The 14,985-nt window shown below is 40.4% G+C and overlaps 1 protein-coding gene across 6 annotated transcripts in view; it reads right to left on the bottom strand.

The window, feature by feature from the left end:
* Positions 1 to 263: 263 nt before the first annotated feature.
* Positions 264 to 14,985, bottom strand: part of mybpc2a (myosin binding protein Ca) — a 50,489-nt gene continuing 35,767 nt past the window's right edge. For all 6 annotated transcript variants that reach the window (XM_061065602.1, XM_061065603.1, XM_061065604.1 and 3 more), the window contains 15 exons: positions 14,694 to 14,800; positions 14,573 to 14,602; positions 13,654 to 13,793; positions 13,247 to 13,406; positions 11,662 to 11,766; positions 11,313 to 11,501; positions 11,039 to 11,173; positions 9,841 to 10,008; positions 9,461 to 9,549; positions 7,729 to 7,924; positions 6,059 to 6,198; positions 5,250 to 5,409; positions 4,013 to 4,149; positions 2,527 to 2,713; positions 264 to 2,250 (listed from right to left, as the gene is read on the bottom strand). In XM_061065602.1, coding sequence (XP_060921585.1) covers positions 2,216 to 2,250; positions 2,527 to 2,713; positions 4,013 to 4,149; positions 5,250 to 5,409; positions 6,059 to 6,198; positions 7,729 to 7,924; positions 9,461 to 9,549; positions 9,841 to 10,008; positions 11,039 to 11,173; positions 11,313 to 11,501; positions 11,662 to 11,766; positions 13,247 to 13,406; positions 13,654 to 13,793; positions 14,573 to 14,602; positions 14,694 to 14,800 — 1,978 coding nt within the window. In that variant the 3' untranslated portion in view covers positions 264 to 2,215. The remainder of the gene's footprint in view (positions 2,251 to 2,526; positions 2,714 to 4,012; positions 4,150 to 5,249; positions 5,410 to 6,058; positions 6,199 to 7,728; positions 7,925 to 9,460; positions 9,550 to 9,840; positions 10,009 to 11,038; positions 11,174 to 11,312; positions 11,502 to 11,661; positions 11,767 to 13,246; positions 13,407 to 13,653; positions 13,794 to 14,572; positions 14,603 to 14,693; positions 14,801 to 14,985) is intronic.

Here is a 14,985-nt window from a genome sequence, read left to right as displayed (position 1 = left end):
CTAATGAGACCCTGATTCGAAGTGTGTTTGTGTTTGCATGTGCATGAGTGTAAGCCATGTATCTGTAAAGGCCTACCACTACAGGTCACGGCATTGGGAATGTAGAGTTAGGACATGTGGGGATGGGTAAAGACAGGGAGTAAGGGGTGGGGGAAACACTGATACTGTATGGTATTGCGATAAGTAATATAGTATTGCTACACAAATGCATTATGGATCTTTAATAACAGAAACAATGACAGTTATATTGAAAATACAAAGAAAAAAACCCTAATTGCTGAAGAGGCTGCGTTACTTTGTGTGTACTTTTAAGTTTCATTCTTCTTCCCACTTGTCTTTAACTTGTACCAGTTCAAATCTGGGGACACCTTTACCTGTAACATTAACATTACATGTGCAACAGGTTCAGTGTGGGTACAGTGTAATATAACTTATTCAGCTCAAACATGACATTTTTCTTCCTTGCTAAATGGAACCCCACTCATGCAATATTAAAGCATATATTCTGTTAAACCTCACACTTTTTTTCGATATCTTCTTAACTATCATCTCACTATGACAGTGAGCAACAATTACGATTAAATTTCCCCTAGGGTCGTTTTTCTCCGACAGTATGATAAGTCGAATTGGACCCTGTTGACTTTTGAAGAAGTTCAGTTTGTAAGCTGATGTTATTCTAGTGAGGAAAACAGAAGGAAAACTTTACTTGCATTTTTAAGATTATCTAGATAAAAATGATTCAATCATTTTCAAAAAAATATGGGTAAGACATCGCACTTTATACATCTTTAAAATCGCATATCATATCGGGAGTTTAATGAGCTGAGACAATAAAATTATATAGTGACAAAAGTATTGTGATTATGTGTTACTGTGACATAGACATCATGATAATATTGTTCTGTGTAAAATATATTGTAATCACATCGCACTGTGACAAAGTTATAACAATAATATTGTACTGGTACAAAGGTATTGCAGAAATGTCATTTTGTTAAAAAGGTATTGTGATAATATTTCACTCAGTCTAAAGTCTCACAGTATTATAGTGACAATAGTATTGCCATAATAATGTATCATTGAGTCTCAGGTGAGTCCCACCTCAGCACATGGCAGAATGTTTATTGCGACAGAGCGATATGTGGCGGCTGTGGCTCAGTGGTAGAGTCGGTCGTCTCTCAAATGGAAGGTTGGGGGTTCCATCCCCAGCTGCTGCAGCCACGCGTGTCCTTGGGCAAGACACTTAACCCAAAGTTGCTCCCGCTGCGTCGTCAGAGGTGATGAAGGTTTATGAACGGATTAGTTAATAACTGATGGACACTTCACAGCAGCCTCTACCATCAGTGTGTGAATGTGGTGTTACATGTACACAACCTCTAGCCCATTAACCTTTCACCATATTACAATTATATGATATAGTTCAAAGGTAAAACTATGATATTTAATTGTGACAAAAGTATTGGGCTATTATTGTATAGTGACAAAAAAACGGTATCATGATTATATTTTATTTTTACAAATGTATTGGGATACATATTGTATTTGGAAAATGGTATTATGATAAAATCATATTGTTCAGACATTGACCGCGTGTGTGGAGATGTGTGTATAAGAACCCCTTAAATCCTGGGGACTCGGTGATGTCAGCCATGCCTGGCTGAGTAGTGATCTCATCCCATCGAGCCATCAGAGGACTGACGGGGGTCCCCGCTCAAACATCACAAGAAGCAGAGGTGTGCAGCCGCTCGGTCACACTGCGGAGGTTTCACTGCCTCCAGCTGCATCACAATCATAAATTCATCCCAACCTATAAAAACGTCCCGGACACAAAACAGACAACACAGGGAGCCGTAATGGATGAAAGGCTGTTTTATAAGTGTGTTCAGTGACAGGTCCACTTCACAGATAAGAGGGATCCATCTGTATGTGGTCACAGCAGGGCAGTGCTACTACACTACTCTACAGCTTCTCTCACTCAGGATGTGACAAGGTGGCAGCTTGCTGGAAGAATTTATGGCATATTACTGATGTGGCATTTGTCATAGCAGCGCTGAAAGGCAAAGCATGTAGAAGGGAAAAGGGGGTTGAGCAGGGGGATTGGCTTTAGAGCTTCACCAGTGATCTATTCTAATCATATTTATTCATGACTATCCCGTTATACATAATCCATTACTATTCCTGTTCGACTGTATCCTCTGCTGTTTCGTGCTGTCGCTCATTTCTTCACCCCCTCTCCTTTCTCTTGAACAACTAGGGAGAGAAAGAGAAATGTAAATCAGCATGTGAGGCCAGTGGACCATCCTGTTGGAAGAAAGAGACTCAGAGACATCTTTAACTGACAATTGCAATAAGGTGATTTATTTTTAGCCAAAGCAGGCTGATTTGAATTTCAAGAGATCAGTCAAAGGGTTGAGAAGAAAGATGGAGATTTGTCATGCTGAGCTTTATTAAAGACTGTCAGGGGCCAGGTTCTCACTTCCTACTCTTTCATTTTGTGTATAAATGGTAGTGAATGAAGCAGCCTACCTCGAACCTCCAGCTTGCACTCCACCTCGTCTTGCCCGAGGTCGTTGATGGCCCTGCAGGAGTATTTACCCCCGTCGAACAGGCTCGGCTTGCGGATATTCAGAGTCAGCACGCCCTGTTTGTTCTGCATCAAATACTTGGGGTCTTCACCGAGGATCATGTTGTTCTTCATCCAAACGATCTTTGGCTGTGTTTGGAGCGGAAGGCAAATTTGGAAGGAGAAAAGAAAGAGGGGGTGGGGTGGGGGGGTTATAAACAGAGCATGGTGTATTGGGAGGAGAGGGGAGTGGAGGGAAGAGGTGAAATTAGGTCAACATTTCGGCTTGACAAATCTTTGCCAATTCGGTGGGATAAAAAAAAAAAATATGTGTGCGTTCAAAGATCTTTCTGCTCCACCTCTTGTTCTAGCCTCAGACATAAAAATACACTCCTGCTGCAAAGGCATCAAAATCCTCTCTGACTGCTCTACACTCTCTGTTTGACTCTCCAAACTTGTACGCTCGCTCTGAAACACAAAGCGTGAAATCTGCTCAGCATACCCCTCGCAGCAATGCTAACAGGGGCCAATGCAGGTAAAGTGGATGCTGGATGGGTGCTGCTACAGTTTTGTAGTGCATTGTCTGCTCTTTACAAGATAAAGTAGGGACACTTTCCCAAGGCTAAAATATCAGGAATTTGCAGAAGAAAATTGTTATGATGTTTGAACATAAATACACTTAAAATTCATTTTCTTCCTAATTTATGCAATGGTTACGCTGTAACATTATGAAGACAAAACTAAAACATTCATGTAATAACGTTTCACATTAGTTTATTTAATACAATAGATTTTTTATCATATTTTCTGTTATCTTTTATTAAATTATATTAAATTAAATAATATTCTGTTATTGTTCTGCATCGAAATCAGCATTTTTTTCATTCAAAGGACTGTGTATCAAACTGTGTATAAAATCGTATCCTGCCTTCTTTTAACGGCCAAACAGATCACACACTGTTTATCTTTGCTGTGAAATAATGGAAAGAAAGATGTTTCTGCAGTTCAGAGTTAATTGGTCTGACACCTAGCCAATGGCAGCAGTTTCCGACATTAAAAAATATTAGAATTCAATTATCAATCTTGTCATTTATTGCCTAGTTTGTTATTTTTGGTGAACTAACTGGCCATTTTTCTGGACTAAAAACATCTCCAATAAATGATTTTTTTGTAAATTAGACAGTGTGCAAGAGTTTGCTTACTTTAAATTGGGAATTTGAAACTAGATCTTTTTTGTGTCATAAATGGCCACCCCTGCATAAGTAATTGCCCCAGTTGGACCACCCCAGTCAAAAAGTCTGGACACGCCCCTGCAGAGAGGGGATTCATTTGTAGAAGATTGACACAAACAGAAGTGTTATCCTGAACTCAAAACTAAAAGTATCTCCAATCTATCAAATAAACAAAGAAAGATAAAAAAAAAAACTAGTTCACTTAAAGATGAAATACCTTGGGGAAGCCGCGAACAGCACAGCTGATAGCGGCTGCGTAACCAGCAACCACACTTCTGTCCACCAGGGGCGCTGTGAACTTCGGGGAACTCTTAATGTCCTTCTCTTTGAATGCTGGAGCTTTTAAATCCAGACCTGAAATTGTGGAAAAGTAAAGTGTAAAGAGCAAAGTTTGGCCCAGTGTGAGCTTCAGATCTATAAACAGTTGCACACCAATACTGTTTTTGAACACTTTGATGTATGAAGCATCTGTTAAAAAATTCTGGGTTACCCTAACCCAGTTTTTGGGATTAAGAAAAATAAATGTTTTTCTTGTGAATATTCTGAAAAAAAAGGTTACGATGTTGTAGGTATTCGAATGCGGAGGAAGAAGACTCAGTATCTTCCTCTGCATTATCCAGTATCCAAATTGTTAAACCCAGTTTACCTCTAGATTAGCCTACTTGTGGGTATGGCTCCTGTATCTAGGTGTGATAATCATAATACGCTAATAATACATCCTGTAAGAGAGAACCGTTTTTTTTCTGTGGATACAATTTGAAAGTTACATCTGTCAAAAGATTCTGTTGAGCATTGACTGAAATAATTGTAATGTAATCCACATTTATCTCTTTAAGCTGGCCGCATCCTGTTAAACTAACAAACAGTTTCAAGATGCAGATTACTATTACAAGACAGAAAACCGACTTTCTCGTCACTATGACATGTGGTGGGACCTACTGACAACAATCCCCAAATTTTAATGGGCCAGACGGCTGCTTGGAACACAGAAGAGATTGGCTGGTTGGCAGCCAATTCCTCTGGTAGAGTAAGCAAAATACAAGAACACAACAACAACAACAGTAGCAGCATTTGGCTGGTGGCAGGTGTTCATTTCCCAGCCTGGTTTGTTGTCATAATCCAGGGCCGTCATTAAATATCATTTTACACTCTGTAAGATATTATTTCTGCATAACCAGCATAATCAGTGGAATTCATTTTCCTGTAAATTATGTTTGTTTTGATTAATCCCATGTAGGTATTATGTTATTAATGTGTTACAGTTTGTATTTTTGGTGTTATTGATATGTGGTGTCTTAATCAAAATACAAAATACCTTCCTTTCTTCTGTTTTGTACCCATTACATACCATTTTGATTTCTTTACATTTAAACTGAATGGTCCTTGGTGGGCTTTGGCATCAACAGAAATAAGATCATACTATTATTGCTCTGCCAGGATTTTTTTTTTTAAACCTGTTTTAGAAATGATGGCGGTGTTCTTGCTGACGCCAGGCTCTTCGCTGAGGCCACAGATGTTTTCGCTGTACACTCGAAAGGAATACTCGTTCCCCATGACCAGGTCAGACACAGTACAGCTGGGCCTGCGATTGTGCTCATAGACTGTGAACCATTCCTGACATGAGAGAGACGGATAGGGAGAGAGAGAGAGAGAGAGAGAGAGAGAGAGATAGAGAGAGAGAGAGAGAGAGGAGAGGAGAGGAGAGGGAGAGAGGAGAGGAGAGGGAGAGGGGTTCAAAGAGGCTTACAGTTGAGATCTATATAAGCTGACGAATCTTATATCCACAGGATCCATGTCCTTCTACTCCACCTTTCTGTCGATTCATACGGCATAATAACTGTGACGGTACAGTGAGGCTTTACAGTCCTGTGACAAATTCCCCAGCAGCCTTTGCTTATAACCATCATGAAGGTCGACTTTCAGGCTGTGGATGTTTGAAACTAGAAATGATGTCAACAATATCTTAAAACGCTGTGGTTATGTCACAGTAACATAGTAAGATTCACATGCAAAACTGAACTCTCTAAACGTTAGCTTGTATGTAACAATGCTAATTCAGACAGCTATAAAATCAAGCTACATGGCTAATGTTATCATCTTCTGGTTGGCCTAAAGCAAAGGCAGTTTTGTTGGGATAAGAGTTTAGTCCAACATTTCTATTTTATACACTTAACTTTATCTTAACTGATTATTTGACACAATTGACTTTTCACAGTCGTTGTCATTCCAACATGGCTGCCTGTAACTTCTGTAGCATAGGTACCTTTGTCTTCATGTCAGCCTTCTGGATGGTGTAGCCGATAATCTCACAGTTGCCGTCGTCTTTCGGCAGCTTCCACTCCAGCGCAGCGTTGAAACCCCAGATGTCCGTGACGTGTACAGCGATGGGAGGACCGGGTTTTTCTGATTGGGTTCGTGAGAGGAGACGGAGTTAAGCAAGAAGATGCTTCCAAAGACGCAAAGCTCAAGCAAATACGCAGAGGTGGGCACATTAAATCAAAAATGTAACTGTTAACCGTCAATCAGTTCATTCTATATATCAGAAGTAAAAATGAACGTGCACCAGTCTTAGCAGTAAACAACAAAAACATCAGCTTTTTACATCCATAAAGATCCAAGGATGGATTTAAACTGTTCAACATTTTATCCTGCACATGTTCATGACCTCTCGACTGACACCTCATTTGACCAATCAGGACCTCACATTCAATGTTTCTCGGCTACTGTAGCCAATGAAAGCCTGAGTAGAAACTGGACTTTCTTTCTCTCAACGGGGTCGGCAGTCTCTTCCCTTCAAAGAGTCAGGAGCAAATAAGTTGGCAAAAGTGAAAGTAACAATAATAATGTTAAAGGAAACCACATTTAACGGTTAAATGTTCATTTAACCATTTCTTAAATCAAAGTCCAGGTTAAAAACGTATTAAAAAATCATTGTTGATAATAAACGGCTCACGGATTAATTGACGTGTGTCCAGCTCTGCAAATACGCAATACAGTAACTGACTCTTTTCTCTAGCTGGGTAGACATTTTGGCAAGCTTTTAGTCAAAGAGAGAGAGAGAGAGTAAGAGAAAGGTGGATTGATAAACATATCTGGAGCAGGAAAGTCAAACCAAGAGAAAGGAATCAACGCTTACAGCGGTTGAGATTTGGCAAAGATTGATGGATTAGCAGAGTCAAAGACAAAGGTTCAAGGGAAGGCGGTAATGGCTGAATGCATTTCTTAGAAAAACTGTGTTGGCATACAACTGACTCACGAAGAAATAGTATTCTTTGTGTGCCTGGATTAGCGGGCAGAAGAATGCAGCGTGTTTATCATCTGTCTTTCTGTGTGGCCTGCACTGTACAAAGCACAGGAGAGAAGTACTGTAAACATGGTAATGCATTTGTCATTAATCTTCCCCTGCGTGCTCTCCTCTATGGCGTGCAGTACAAACTGTGAGCAGCACTGCTTTTTTTTTTCCCGTTAATCCTTCCTGTACTGTCTCCCGCTCAAACGTAGCAGTGACACATCAGCCTCTCATTAGCTCAACCTTCTCAGCAGAGCAAAGTGACAGAGTAGCCCTAAAAATCCCAAACTAATCCCGGGCTACACACAAATAATCCCAGCAGAGCCCCGCTAAATAATCCACCAAGCACCCTGACCCCAGGAGAGGAGCTGTTAGCAGGGGAATGAGCTGGCGGCCACAGTGGCAGTGCAGGATCAAGGATTATTTATAAGAGAGAGAGAGGGAGAGGAATCAGTGCTTTGATGATTTGCTACTTTGAGTCACAGATCAGGAGGAGTTTGAAATTAGGATTCATCATCACATTGAAAAACCCTTGACATGTCACCAATTTAGGCTGAGGTTATTACGCCATTCCCTGACTTCTAATCCTAAATGAGAGAACATGCAACAGGAGCAACGAGGCGGTGCACTAAGATGATACTGACCTACAACCTGGATGTGTATGTCAGCACTGTCGGACATGTTTTCAATCTGAACGGAGAGTGTGTATTTCCCCGAATGGGTTCTCTCTGCAGAGCGGATGAAAAGGATGGTGTCCACCTCACTGGTGCGAGTTCCCACTGATTTGTCCTCCAGGAGAGCGCCGTCTTTGAACCAGGTCACAACAGGGCGAGGCTTACCCTGAGGTCGGAGAAATGGAATCAAAATAAAGAAACTTAAAGAGGGGATGTTTTTCTTAATACTTGCTGCGAAAGGTTTTGGTGCAAGCTATTCCAGTATCAGCTTTAATAACACCTGGGGCTGGGCCACCAAAACTCTAGAGAGGAATGCAATCAAATTGAGATGTTTGAATATGACTTTTTCCGTCCCAATGCTGATTCTGATTGTTAGACTTTGAGTATTTGTCAATATTGAGTAACTTCCCAATACTAGGGTTAGCCTACCATTGATGACACGTTGCTGCATTTGACTAACATAATACTCTATCCTAGCACCGCATTGTTTTTTATTGTCTCCCATTATTTATCTTAAAGTGCAAAAAGTGCGAAAGTGGATATCTCCTGTAAAGACAGCAAAAAAATCTGGGGCTAAATCAACTACAGTGAGAGAAAAATCTATTTATCCTCTAAGGATGCTGCATTTTTAAAAAGAAAAATAAATTTAACATTACATGGACCTCTAGTGAAGTTTTGCTGGAAGCCTACAGTCTTGAAACCCTTTGGCCGCTGAAGAATTTTGTACAGACGCAAATTGTTTTCGTGTTAAAACTGCTTTATATGTTGAAAGTGGAGAAGAATTCTGCTGATATTTAGGCTCCACTTTTAAACATTTTTAATGATGCCCAATGGAAAAAAAAAACATAGCCTACAAAACTGAGCTAATTCCTCTTGATTCATTCCTAGCGGCACCACATATTCTGTCAGTGTGATAACAGCAGATGGAGCAGACTCTGTCCAGCTCTTGGATAAGATGACAGAGATGTGGGTGCTCTGTTCTCACAGGAGAACATCATGTAGCCGCGTCCTCTCTCTCAGAACAGGCTTTTCATCTGCTTCTTCAAAAGCAAGCAGAGCCACGGCTCACTTTTCCTTGTCAATTTTTATTCATAACAGTTGCTTCCCCTTTGCTACTTATGGTTAGCTTCTTTTTTTTACTTTTGCCATATTTTGAAAGTTGCTGTCAAATGCTGTAATGCTCCCTGTGCCCTTTCAGATCTTGCCCTCTCTGTAACCAGCAAAGTATACGGATCTGATTAGCATTTCAGAAGAAGATAAAAGGCCCTTTAAGAGAGCAGCTTGAAAAATCGGTGGCATTTATCTGGTTACTTTCTCTAACCAAAGAACACAAGAGAAGTGTTTTTGGATACAATATACTGACATTAGCAACCATAACAATATAGAGGCTGTCTGATGTTTTGACAGTGGAACCACTTCACTTCTCTTTTTCATCCATTTTGGTCTCTACTTCAACTTAACTACGCCAGGGATCTCTACCCCTCCCCCGACTGCAATTACCCAGGATATAAATGTTTACTGGTTTAAAAAAAAAAAAAAAAGCCAAATTCAAGCATTCTTCTAGTACAAGTTCAATGTGGAGTAAGTCATCTCTTAGCACCGTGTGGCTACAGGTGGTGGAACTGTTTGAACTGTTAATTGGATTGAGTTTAATACTTCACAGTAGAAGGTAAAATGGCAAGTTGGCTGGACTTGGACTAACCTGGAAGGGGATGACCAAGTTCACCTTATCGCCCACGCGTGCGATGAGTTTGGTCCTAAGGTTGCGAGGAACGCGGATCTTTGGGTTCTCTGTGGGGAGAAAATACAAAACACAAAGAAAGATAAATCAGTAAAATCAAAGTGGGTAGATATAAAATATTTTACTTTGAACAGAATTAAATTATTTCTTGTATATATTTTGTCTTCTTTGTAGATGGTGGTTTAAGTTTTGACCTTAGTGATTTTTCCAAAAGCTCTATAACAGTTCAGACACACTGATAAGTTTAATGATTAGATCAAAGTAAATGTATGATATATTTAAATATGAGGCACAATTGGATTTCCTTTAAGAAAATAACAGTTGACAAACATGCCCCTGACCCATGATCTCCCTGATAGTGACAGCCTGGGCGAGAACGGCGGGGGGGCTGCGTCCAGCCTTGTTGACAGCCACCACTCTGAACAGCATCTTCTCTCCCACTGGGAGACCTTTCACCCTGTACTGGTTCATTCCCACTAGCCCCTCATTTGCTTGAACCCAGTCATCACCTAAGGAATGAGTCAAAACAGAAGAGGAGAAAAAGCAAAAAAGAGAGAAAAGATCAGATGTGACAATAAATGACCGTTCAGTAATTCTTTGAACTCACACTTAGTAGGCCTTCTTTTCCCTTGCCTAAAAACCTTTCCATTCTTTCATAATGCTGTTTAAAGTCATAATGGCTGGTTCGAAATAACTTTTGGCAACAGTAGACTAATTTTTAGCAAGCATCTGTCAGGTTTTCTATCTTAAATAATGGCTAGCTAGCTGACTTATAGGATAGTTGACGCTTAAAAGGGCTGAGCAGTTTTGGTTCAACGTAATTTTTAAGAATTACTTTTTGGTTTAAAAGTTAATATTTTTGTATTTTGCTGGTTAGTTCTCCTTACACATATTAATAGCATTGTTAGCTAGTTGAAAAAGTAGACTTTTAGCTAAACAGACAGAGAAAGTGATGCTAAAAGAGAAACACCCAACTGGAAACAAAAAGTTACAATACTGTTATACATAAAGATCCACATTCAATGTATTTACCTTTGGTAAATTAATTCAACATACAAAACTCTCTGCAATTCACTTTACATACACACAAATGTGCTATGACAACAAATATGACAACCGGTTAGTTGCTAGACAATAGCTAATGTTTCTTGTGACCAGTACTATTCAATAGTTTTACATGATAACATTCTACTATGATGCTAGCTAGCTAAGGGAAAGTTAGCTGGCAATTGGTTAAATGTTGACGCTAACTATCATGATTTTGTTGTATATAGTTAATGGGAAATCACACATGTTTTTACTTGAAATATGGTCTATTTTACCTGTCTTTTACAGCGGCTGTTGAATAAGGAAGTGTTAAAATGATTACATTGGTCAAGTTTCCTCCCTTTAAAGTTTGAAAACCTGGACGCAGCGATACCAAATCATGAAAGCATTAGAGCTTACTACCCTGAAGGTCATTTTAGTAGAAAATGGCTCCTGTGTGAATATGGTGAATAGTGTTCGTATAAAGTTTATCAATATTTATCATATATTTACTTCCTTCTTTGCAGTATTCAATGATGTAGCCATCGATGCCGCCTGCTCCGATTTTCTCTGGAGGACGCCACTTGAGTGCACAGGTAGAGTCTGTCACATCTTCCACGGTGAGACGACAGGGCTCACTGGTGGGGGCTGAGAGAGACAGGAGCTAATTAATACGTTAATACCCAGTGTAAATGGGATGGGAGGTAGGTTAAGCTCCCTCAAAATGAGCACTGTGTGAAAAGCCTCTGTTAATTAAGCATTCTGCTAATGATAAATGGCAACGCACCAATGGGCATGAAGGGCTTGGAGTTTTCACTGGGCTGAGAGATGCCAATGCCGTTGACTGCAAACACTCTCATCTCGTAAAGTACACCTTCAATCATCCTCTTTGCCTCATACGTGTTGGATTCATAAACATCGAAGTTGAGCTTGGTCCATCTGGAGGAGCCAGCCTTTTTCCTCTCCATCAGGTACCCTTTAGGAAGCAATACCATCGTAGTCATCATCAGTGGAGTCATTAAAAATGTTATTGAGACCAAAGGTTCCCATTGCAATTTTATACACAGAGGGGATTGGAAACTGCTGTTTTCTCTGGAGACTGAGACATCAGATGTGAACATTAGCTCCATGGGTACCTTTAATAGGAACTCCGCCGTCAAATGAGGGAGGGTCCCATGTGATTATGGCAGAGTCCTCACCAACTGATGTGCATTTGACATTCTCAGGAGGGTTGGGCACATCTGGAGAGGCCGGTTAGAGTCGGAAATGGAAAGAGAGAAGAGATTGAAAAAAGATGAGAGAAGGCACGAGTGCCAGGAATTCAGTTAATACTAAATTCAGACTATTCCACCTTTTATTTGGTTTTAACTTAATAAACTATTTATATTCTTTCATTTACACTTTACTGCAAAAAAACTTTTAGAGGAGGTCTTTTCCACGAAATATGACATAATAAAAACATTTTCACAGTATCGTTTTTCGAAGCAAAGTCTCGTAATACATAGAAAAACACTGTTCAACAACATTGCTGCCACTGGTTAATATTAATTTCTAGATCATCTGATCTTGGCTCATATCTATAGGAGTGACTGAGTGAGGTAAATCTTAGTTACTTTTATTCTACTGCTGACAGTATCTTTTGAATTATTTTTTGTAATGATTAGCCTTTAGGTGTCGTAACAGATGCAAAAAAGGATTTTGAGAAAGGTGAAGTAAAAAAACAAAGGAAAAATATCAAGGTTAATGAGTACTATTTGGGTGCCTGAGTAGTTGTTTGATCTTGCATGGAACTTACCATGAGTTTTGGTACAAGGTTATTTTTTCTGCATGAACACTTTCAGTGGTGAAAACAAGGAAGACAAAGTTGTGCTAAGACACTAGCATAGACCTACAACTCAGTTTTCTTTAAATATACTGTAAACAAACAGTCACTATCGTGGGTTGGCGGCCTGCCAGAACAACCCCCCCACACCCCCTCCCCTCCCCACCGGATTGCTGATGGACGGTCTACCTCCCCCCACCCCCTTGCTCTCTATCCCTCTTCCTGCATCTTATCCCATCTCTCCCCCTATCCCTTTCCAAGCCCGGCGCAGTCTAGGCCTGTGAAGACTGTTTCGTCATGAGCCGGGGATCTGGCCGAAGATTTCTGCCTTTTAATAAGGCAGTTTTTTCTTACCACTGTAACTTTTGCTGCTTTGCTAAAGTGCTCATGATGGATAGGCCGGATCTTTGTAACATAACAATGAGTAAGGTCTTTTTACCTGCTCTTTTGTAATGTTAACAGACAATGAGTAAGGTATTTTACCTGCTTCTTGTAAAGTGTCTCGAGATAACACTTGTTATGAGTTGACGCTATACAAATAAAAGTTGATTGATTGATTGATTGACTATTAGGGAAAATGTTCTCTATTTATCTTTAATTATTTTCTCTCCATTATGCCTCAGAAACCCACTCCTGATCTCATCCTGCATTCTTCTATCACCACCACTGTGTAGACTCCATTGGGGGGGTATCCTATCCTGCTGTCGGCCATGCTACCCTTCTGAGGGCGCAAAGTCAACATGACGGAGTCTAATCGCTAAAGATATTGCATATTTATCTTTCCTAAACTGTCAAATGAAAAATTTTAAACTCTTACTCGAGTCTGTCCTGATTTAAATAGAATGGGACTTATAGAAGAAATTAAATTAAAGGCTGAAAAAGTGAAATAAAGAGCTTACCCACGATCTTGACAAAGAGTTGAGCCTTGTCTTCACCAGCGGGGTTAGTCACAGTGATGGAGTAGTGGCCTTCATCCTCCTTCTCCGCTCCTTCAATTACAAAGCTGCACAGGGTCTTCCTGGTCTCCACACGGACCCTCCCCTCAGCCTCAGACACCACCTACAGTACAACACAGGGCAGGATGGAGACAAACAGAACAAAGCGATTGTTTGAAGTGGTGTCGCATTGTGATGGCACAGCTGTCACAATGACATGATTCAACCTTCCCACTCAAGTCTATGTTTCACTCCTTTTTTTGTGCCTGAGTGACTAACGGTTTGATACCCTGATTGACGCACAAAGGTATAGAGAATGTGACGTTATATTTGACTGCGTCAACGTGAAAATTGTCTCTATTCCTCCTCACTTGGTCTCCTTTCATCCAGCACACAGTGGGGGCCGGCTCTCCTGTGATCTCAACGTCAAGGCGAAGTTTGTTTCCAGCCACCACGATAATGGTGTTCTTGTTGCCGCTGCCGCCGGCGTCCAGGTGTATTTTGGGAGGGTCTTTCATGGGGTAGAGGACAGGAGTCAAGAGGTCATTCAGGTTAGAAGCAAAGCAGGACATCAATATAGTTATTTTCTCATTGAAGGCATCAGTCAGTATTTTTAATTTAATCATTTTTATGATGGAAGTTGTATTCAGAATTGAATTCTAGATGGAAAACTGAATTTGCACAGACCTATTATCATTTTACATTGGCTGTCAATTCAACATTATTTCTTTATCTCTTTTTTTTTAAAAGAGGAGCAGCTTTGGTCAGAATAAAATGTAATACTTTGAAGCACAACGCCTAATATTGAGAGACTCTAAAGAGCAACTTATACACTGGGTGCAATGTTGAGTTTGTCTTTTAAGCATATGATGTTAACTGTGGGTCTGTGAGTCTGAGGAAACTGCTGATATTTTCCCTCATCAGCAAAACAAATACAACCCTTCGGCTAAGTGCATCTTAAGGGAAATGACTCTAAGGGTGCACTCACACTAGGCAAAGTTGTCCCGCACCGTGCTTAAACATGATTACCCCCCCTCCTCCCCTTTCCCCCGCTGGCCTGCACTCACACTTCTCCAGGACTAACCGGGCCTGAGCAGAGTTACCTCTTGTACATAATGTCGTAATACAACACATGCGGGCTTAGCTTACGGGACAGACGAGAATACGAAACAAATAAAAGGGACGCGTGGTGAAGTCTGCATCTGCACATCGGAGAACAAGACATCTACTTTACTGACTTGGAAAAAATAGAAGAACACATTTCATTTATAAAAAAAAAAACGGACTTACCTTGTCTTGGAACATAGTCAATCTTGATTTCTAAGGGGGAAAACATATGAATTACTCTTGACATTTTGAGAACAAATTGAAAATTAAAAATCAAATCTTTTTCGTATTTTGGCTTTCTCACCGAGGAAGTTGAGTTTTGCTGAGAGAGAAAATGCGTAGCCATCAGGGACAAAGGTATAATCCCCAGCATCCGAAGACTTCACGTCATCAATCGTCAGCTTGTGGGTCCTGGGGACATGTTTCCAGATGTTACCAAGGAGACAACACTTTTTGTGACCCGTAATTATGCAAAAGACAGTTGCCCTGGCAACACACTCTGTGAGGCAATATTGCAGAGTGAGAAACATACTAAATGGCTTTCACCTTGTGTGACCGCTGTTGCCTTGGCATATCTCCTGCCACGGGCGGCTCTG

Source organism: Labrus mixtus, chromosome 20, assembly GCF_963584025.1.
Source record: "Labrus mixtus chromosome 20, fLabMix1.1, whole genome shotgun sequence".
NCBI classification, from domain to species: Eukaryota; Metazoa; Chordata; class Actinopteri; order Labriformes; family Labridae; genus Labrus; species Labrus mixtus.
This window is presented reverse-complemented; position numbering and strand designations above follow the sequence as displayed.